The sequence below is a fragment of the Anas platyrhynchos genome, chromosome 31 (genome assembly GCF_047663525.1).
Source record: "Anas platyrhynchos isolate ZD024472 breed Pekin duck chromosome 31, IASCAAS_PekinDuck_T2T, whole genome shotgun sequence".
NCBI lineage: Eukaryota > Metazoa > Chordata > Aves > Anseriformes > Anatidae > Anas > Anas platyrhynchos.
The window spans coordinates 3,472,487-3,480,055 of NC_092617.1; the positions used below are offsets into that span (position 1 = coordinate 3,472,487).

The 7,569-nt window shown below is 48.1% G+C and overlaps 1 protein-coding gene across 1 annotated transcript; it reads right to left on the reverse strand.

Annotated features, from left to right (window-relative positions):
* Positions 1–6,070: 6,070 nt before the first annotated feature.
* On the reverse strand, positions 6,071–6,685 carry LOC139999984 (olfactory receptor 14J1-like). The gene has a single exon (XM_072029663.1). The coding sequence runs from the start codon at positions 6,683–6,685 to the stop codon at positions 6,071–6,073; it is 615 nt and encodes a 204-aa protein (XP_071885764.1).
* Between the last annotated feature and the right edge of the window lie 884 nt (positions 6,686–7,569).

Genomic DNA, 7,569 nt, shown 5'->3' on the forward strand with positions numbered 1-7,569 from the left:
CCCTTGATCATCTTTGTGGCCCTCCTCTGGACCCGTTCTAACAGACCCACACCCTTCTAGTGCTGGGGGCCCAGTCCTGGATGCAGGACTCCAAGTGGAGCCTCACAAGGGCACATTAGAAGGAGTAGAAGTAGAAGTGACCTTCCTCTACCTGCTGGCCACTCCTCTGCTTATGGAGCCCAGGATGCAGTTGGTCTTCTGGGCTACAAGCGCAAAATGTACTGTCTCATTGTCGATCTCACTGTCTGTCACAGATAAAGATATTAAACAGCACCAGTCCTAGGACAGACCCCTGAGGTACAACACTTGTCACCAGCCTCCACTTGGACATAGAGCCGTTGAGCACCAGGTGTGACCTTCAAGCCAACTCCTTTATCCACTGAATGGTTCACCCATCAAATGCGTATCTCTCTAATTTGGAGACAAGGATGTCATGTGGGACAGTGTCAATGGTCTTACAGAAGTCCAAGTAGATGACATAGGTCGGTCTTCCCTTGTTGTCTGATGTGGTCACTCCATTGTAGAAAGCCACCAGATTGGCCAGGCACCATTTACCCTTTGGTGAAGCCATTCTCGGATCACCTTTTTGTCTTGCATGTGCCTTGACATCGATTCCAGGAGGATCTTTTCCATGATCTTTTGAGGCACAGAGGTGAGGCTCACCATTCAGTGGTTCCCTGGGTCCTCCTTTCTATCCTGTTTTAAAAATGGGAGTGATGTTTTCCTTTTTCCAGTCACCAGGGACTTCACCCAACTGCCAGGACTCTTCAAATATGATGGAGAGAGGCTTGGAAACTACATCAGGCAGTTCCCTGAGGACCCTGGAATGCAAGTCATCAGGCCCAATAGACTTGTATTTGTTGAGTTTCTTCAGGTGGTCTCAAACCTCCTCTTCACTTACAGCAAGTGAGAATTTGCACCCCCAGCCTCCATCTATGAGTTCAGGGAATGAAAGGCTTGGGAAGCCTGACTGGCAGGGAAGACTGAGGCAAAAATGTTGTTGAGTCCCTCAGCCTTCTCCATGTCTGTCATTATCAGTTCACCCTTCTCATCCATCAGAGGGGGTACACTCTCCTTGGCCTTTCTTTTCTGAGCGACGTATCTACAGAATCTCTTCCTGTTATTGTTTTCATCCCCTGCTAAGCTCGGTTCCATCTGTGCCTTGGCTTTCCTTATCATATCCCTCCACATCTGAAACTGAAACATGTGAGAGGGCCTGGGAAAAGTAGCCCTTGATCCAGAGAAGCCACTTGGGAAACAAAACTTGTAGGTCGGAAGCGTGATTTTGTGGAGGTGCAGAGCTGATGGGCACATTGTGCAGGATGCGCCTAAAGAACTTTGTGTCCTTTTCCCTCCTGACTACAATGACACTTCATTCTAAGGAATGGAAGACACAACAGAGGTGAGACAGATACACTGAGATCACAGAATCACAGAATCACAGAATTTCTAGGTTGGAAGAGACCTCAAGGTCATCGAGTCCAACCTCTGACCTAACGCTAACAGTCCCCACTAAATGGAGGTGGTAAATGTCATCAGAAAGCTGATCCCAGTAAGATATGGGGAGGTCAGAAGCAGCCTGGACAAGAGACATGTGAGATTATGGGGTGGTAAGAGGAGCATGGCCAGCACAAATTAATGATTTCATAGAGGTAAGAGCATTCATGCAATGCCGATGCTGCAGTAACACCGACTTAAATCAGTAATGTATGTCCCTTACCTTACTGGAAACAGTGATTTTAATCCCTAAACCTAAATGCTACTACAACACTCTGAAAGGAATCAATTTTCTCTCTTGAAAACCATAATCCCTTCACTTAACACCAACATTAAAATGCTCTATTTAACCCTAAACTCCTTGGCAGATGTAAAACACCCGTAACCACAGAGCTTGTCCATACCTCAACCACAGATGTGACAGCACAAGCAGAACACCAAACACTCCCACTAAAACTTTGCTGAATCTCTAACACAGAAAGTGAAAAAGAGGTACCGAGGGGGCTAGAGAAAGCTCACATTTACCTCAGGATCTCCTGCCCCAGCAGCAGGAATGTGACTGTGGCAGTGACTGTGAGGTCACTTCTGTCTCTGCACTTCATAGGGCACCAGCAGGAACGTGTCACGGAAAGGGACTGGGAGGTCACTTGTGTCTGGAGGTGGCAGGCCACCCTTGACTTCTCCCTGGGATCTGCACTTTTGGGCTGACATCTGGCAGTGGCCCTGCTAGGCCAGCAGAAGGCACCTGCTTGGCATGCTGACTGGGGGATCCCCTCTGCCTCCACACCCAGGAGGACCCAGGCAGAAAGAAGGCCCCCAGATGGGTTGTCCTGTCCCTTCTGCTTGAGTCCATGACTGGGCAGCAGCAGGCACAAGGCTTGGCTGTGTCTCCACAAGAAGCTGCAAGGCCAGCATCAGGCCCCTGGCTTGGGAGATGCTGGTGAGTATCTATGATCAGACCCTAGCTTCGTTTTTCAAGGAACAGCTGGTGAGGGTTGATGAGACGTTGGTGAAATGATGGAAATGCTGGGATGAGAGCAAGGTGGTGAACAGAGATGGGTGTCTGCAGACTTCCAGGAAATAGGACAAAGTGTGGGACAGCATATTTAAGCGTGCAGAGGAAAAGACAGAGGTTTCTGGTAAAAAGGGAAGGCCCCAACAGTCCTGATGCTTTGGCTAGAACTTTTGAGAAAAAGAGATATAGTCATTGCAGTGCAGCCTCTTTGCTTCCCTGCAACCTTGTGCAGAGGCAGGGTGGTGTCATACCAGTTTTCCTCTCGTGGCATCACACTGCCCACCACATTCCTCAGACCCCCAAGAAAAGTCCTGAGGCAGACAGGTAGGTGCAGGATCTCTCCTCGCAGTGGCTGGGGTCAGGCCTTGGGCCTTGTCTTCACCAAAATCAACCAAGACTTTTCTCAGCACAGTGCTTTGCCTGTCTAATCATGGCCTCCAATTATCTGCCCTAACAAGGCCCTGGGGAGGCGTTGTTAGTAACAGCCCTCAGTGGGGCCCATTAAGACTCCAAGTCACTTCAGCTTTTCCTTTTGCATTTGCTTTTTCACACAGTTGCATCATTCTCCTCTCAGTACCCAAGTTTCATTGACTCAGCACCAAAATACACCATAGACTTCATTAAAACACAGAAACTCCTAATGAGCCATGTCTCTCCCACCATTTTCTTCAAGTCCTCAAGACTTGATCAGCTAATTGGAGAGCTTTCATGTTGTAGTTAAGGGGGAAGATTTCAAGGAGCATCTAATAAAAGACTTTCTTCATTTTAAAGGCTGAATTTTGTTGTGTTTCAGTTTAGAGCATCATTCTCCTGGTTATATTGGTCTAGGGTTTCTCTTTCGAAGCCCTGTTTAGGTGGGAAGAACAGTGTTTTTCCTATTTCAAAACAAACAACAGGAAATCATGCTGCAATTAAAAAAAAAAAAAAAAAAAACAGAAACAAAGAAACAAAAAAAAACACAGTTCAAGTTCCTTATTTTATTGCCTCCAGTGATGTTTACCTTCCAAAAAGGATGACTGTACATGATGTATTTTACAGTGATTTAATTAATTGTGTTAATATTAATCCATATCATACTAATTCAGTGATAAATGATGAGTAGTCTTACTAAGGAAACCATTACAAAGACTGCTGAGAGATGGGCGACCTTGAACTCACTGATACTCCAAGCAGCAACTGGGTCACTGAGAGTGGTCTGAAGGATTAAACGGTAAGAGGAGAGCAAACCAGGAGAATGACGGGAAGTGCATAGGTCCAGACAGGCAGCTGGAAAGGGGACATTCAGCAGGGTCTATGTAATCAAGATGAGTTTTGTGCCTGGATGATGAGGGAGGGAGCACACCACGATAGAAAAGCGATGACAATGCAAGTACAGGTGAACACCAGTATTTCTTCTCCTGGGATGAATATGCAAAAAAAATATGAAAAATCACATTTCTTCATGATAGAAATTACCCTTCACATGAGACATTTTACAGAACGGATTAAGTCTTTTGAGCTGATGAGTTGTTGCTTTATTATTCAAGTACTGAAAAAAATACTGGGTATTCCGACAGAGCTTTGCTGCCTGACCATAAGCATAACCAGGGAAAACCTCCAGTGGCCCCGTTGTGTTTGAGGCACTTCCCCAGATTGGCAGATGTCAGAAAAGACCTGCAGGAGGCCAGAGCCCTTTGGGAAAATCAGGTGGAGCCAGGTGGAGTTAACAGGGCACCTCCACTGCCAGCAGTGCTCTTTGTCCCTGTAACTGCAGCCCAGTCCAGCACAGGAACACCCCTTCAAAGGCAAACCTCTCAAACCTCTTCTTCAGTGGGTTCCTTGGATTGACCTAGATTTGAAATGGGCACTGGAAACCTGAGATACTCTCCCTTACTTAAACTAGAAACTTGAACATCTGTTGATGACCTTCTTGGGTCATCTTTAGCAAACTCAGGCTGAAAAACTCAAGTATAGCATGCTTGAAATGGCTGAGGCAGGACACATCAGCTTGCCCCACTTTGCAAATGGCCCCCGTCCAAATAACATTTTAAAAGCAACAAATACAGAATGACCCATGAGGTCAATGTGCAGAGTAAGGGAAAGTCACACATATTGTGCTGGAGTAGCAGAAGGCAAAAAGCATTGCATTGTGCCTCAGAATAATCAAGGAGACCTAATCCAGTTCATCCATGAGGAAAAGCAGAGAGAGAAGGACGTTGAGTTTGGCCTAACATGAAGAAGAATGTGCATCACTGGTGAAGGAACCGTCATTTGTGCCATCATCAATGTGAATTACACAACCACCACCACACCTAATGGTAACCTGTCCTCCCCTGTTTGGTATTCCCACAGGGCAGTGGAAAGGGAGCCGACAGCCAAGGGACACATTTGGGTGTGGAAGGTGGGGCCCAGAAGAACCAAGGAGTCAAACCCAGGGCCAGGCGGGTGGCAGAGCCCCATGCCCCATGCAGGGGCTGTCTGGGGGTCCCCTCTGCTGCAGCCAGTGCACACAACGTAGCAAGAGGAGGGCTCCCTGCACATCACAGGGCACAGCCTGGCCCCACGGGGGTTCCTCCTGACATCCCTGCAACTCCTGGCAGGCTGTGATGAGGTGCCCCTCAGCCTTCCCTCCTGTACTCCCAGGGCACATGGCTGCCTCCTGCCCAGCTCACTGCCCACCATGAACGTCCAACACGGCTACTTCGGAAGTTGGGCCTTGCCCAGGGTCAGTCTCCTGCAGGGATAGAAAATGGCCCTTGTCCTGGTGGCTTTTTATGAACTTCCTCTCAGTACATGCGCTTCTCATCCTTGATCTCTTTTTACTGAATACAGAGGCCTAGGGGAGCATTTTGGTACCGACTAATACCAACAAAACATGTCTACTTCATCTCTGTCTGCTGCTATGAGCTGTCTGTGAGACATGGATTTGCTATCAGATCTTTTCCTCTGACAGTCTCAGCAATGCCTGGTGATTGGACAAGACATGGGAATTGCACACAGGAAAACACTTTTACTGTGAGCAATATCAAGAACTGGATCATGTTTCCAATACCAAGCACTTGATCAGGTTTCCCCAAAATGAGGGAGTCCTCCTCAACTGGAGATACCCCAAACCCAACTGGAAATGGGCCTGGGCTGCCTGGTGTAGGTGTCCATGCGTGTCTAGTGGGGGTGGCTAGATGGGCTTTGGAGGTCCCCTCCAAAGGCTGCAGGGAGGGAGTGCCTGCCAGGGCAGAAAGGGCAGCCCCAAAGGAGGACACCAGGGCTTTCCAGCACGTTGCAGCAGGGATCTTCATCCCAAAACCACTGCTGTGCCTGAGAAGAATTTATGAGAAATGAGATCCACAGAAACTGCCTACCTGCTGGTTCCTTTATTTAGTTAGCTACAAAGAGCTTAGAAGCACCTCTACAGGAGATCTTTGGGTAAAAAGAAAAGTTAGAAGAAGACAGAGGAAGAAAAATATCTTAAATTTATAAAATGAAATTATAAAATTATTTACAATATTGGTATGATATTGAAAAGGATGAATAATTTTGAAATAGATGAACAAAGGTGTTTCTGCCTTCTCCAGGTATACTTCAGGGAATCAGATGCAGAAGACCATTTCCTTTTTGAAATACTGAATATTGCAATAACGTCCTCAGTGCCTCCTTGAGCTCTTTATTCCTCATGCTGTAGATGAGGGGGTTCACTGCTGGAGGCAGCACTGAGTACAGAACTGCCACCACGAGATCCAGCGATGGAGAGGAGATGGAAGGGGGCTTCAGGTAGGCAAACATGACAGTGCTAAGAAAGAGGGAGACCACAGCCAGGTGAGGGAGGCACGTGGAAAAGGCTTTGTGCCGGCCCTGCACAGAGGGCATCCTCAGCACTGCCCTGAAGATCTGCACATAGGACACCACAATGAAAACAAAACAACCGAAGGCTAAAGAAATACTAAACACAAGTGCCCCAACTTCCCTGAGGTAGGCATTTGAGCAGGAGAGCTTGAGGATGTGGGGGATTTCACAGAAGAACTGGTCCACAGCATTGCCTTGGCAGAGGGGAAGGGAAAATGTAGTGGTAGTCTGCAGGACAGCATTGAGAAAGCCACTGCCCCAGGCAGCTGCTGCCATCTGGGCACAAGCTCTGCTGCCCAGGAGGCTCCCGTAGTGCAGGGGCTTGCAGATGGCAACGTAGCGGTCATAGGCCATGACGGTGAGAAGGGAATACTCTGATCCAAACAAGAAAGCAAAGAGAAAGAGTTGGGCAGCACATCCTTGATAGGAGATGGCCCTGGTGTCCCAGAGGGCATTGGCCATGGCTTTGGGGACAGTGGTGGAGATGCAGCCCAGGTCGAGAAGGGCGAGGTTGAGGAGGAAGAAGTACATGGGGGTGTGGAGGTGGTGGTCACAGGCTACGGCGCTGAGGATGAGGCCGTTTCCCAGGAGGGCAGCCAGGTAGATGCCCAGGAAGAGCGTGAAGTGCAGGAGCTGCAGCTCGCGCGTGTCTGTGAATGCCAGCAGGAGGAACTCAGTGATGGTGCTGCTGTTGGGCATTTGCCTGTTTTGTGTATGTTGTCCTGCTAAGGGAACAGAAATATAGTGAAAATATATCAGGATTATCTGAGAAAAAACATTTCCATTTTTCAATTAAACCTCTCAAAGCATTTTCCGAACTGCACTTAGACAGTTGGCAGATCCCTTTCCTTCATTGGTTTCAGTTGTTCTCTCCAGTACAATCTAGACAATTCATCGTCATGAAACCTGCCTCCCCTCCATACTAGAAGCACAGAATCCAAGAAAGTCTTCTGTTTCAGATAAACCAAGCCTCGATCTTCCTGTTAAAATGCCCCCTCAAAAATACTATTCCGTAAAACATCTTCTATGCCACATTACAGGTAGAATAAGACCCATCCTGACAGATGCTATCAGCCATTGGATGTGCCAGCTGTAGAAGACCCCTCTGGCAACCCCACCTGCATGGCCCTGCTGCCAGAGCCTCATGGTACCAAGAGCCTGCAGATGTGTCCTGCCACACGCTGCCCTCTGTTGTTGCGCTCCTCAGTGCCTCCAAGCCCTCTCTCCTTCTCTCCTCT

What these genes read in the sequence shown, in the direction of transcription:
- LOC139999984 (XM_072029663.1), bottom strand. Translation starts at nt 6,685, where the DNA reads ATGGCCTATGACCGCTACGTTGCCATCTGCAAGCCCCTGCACTACGGG.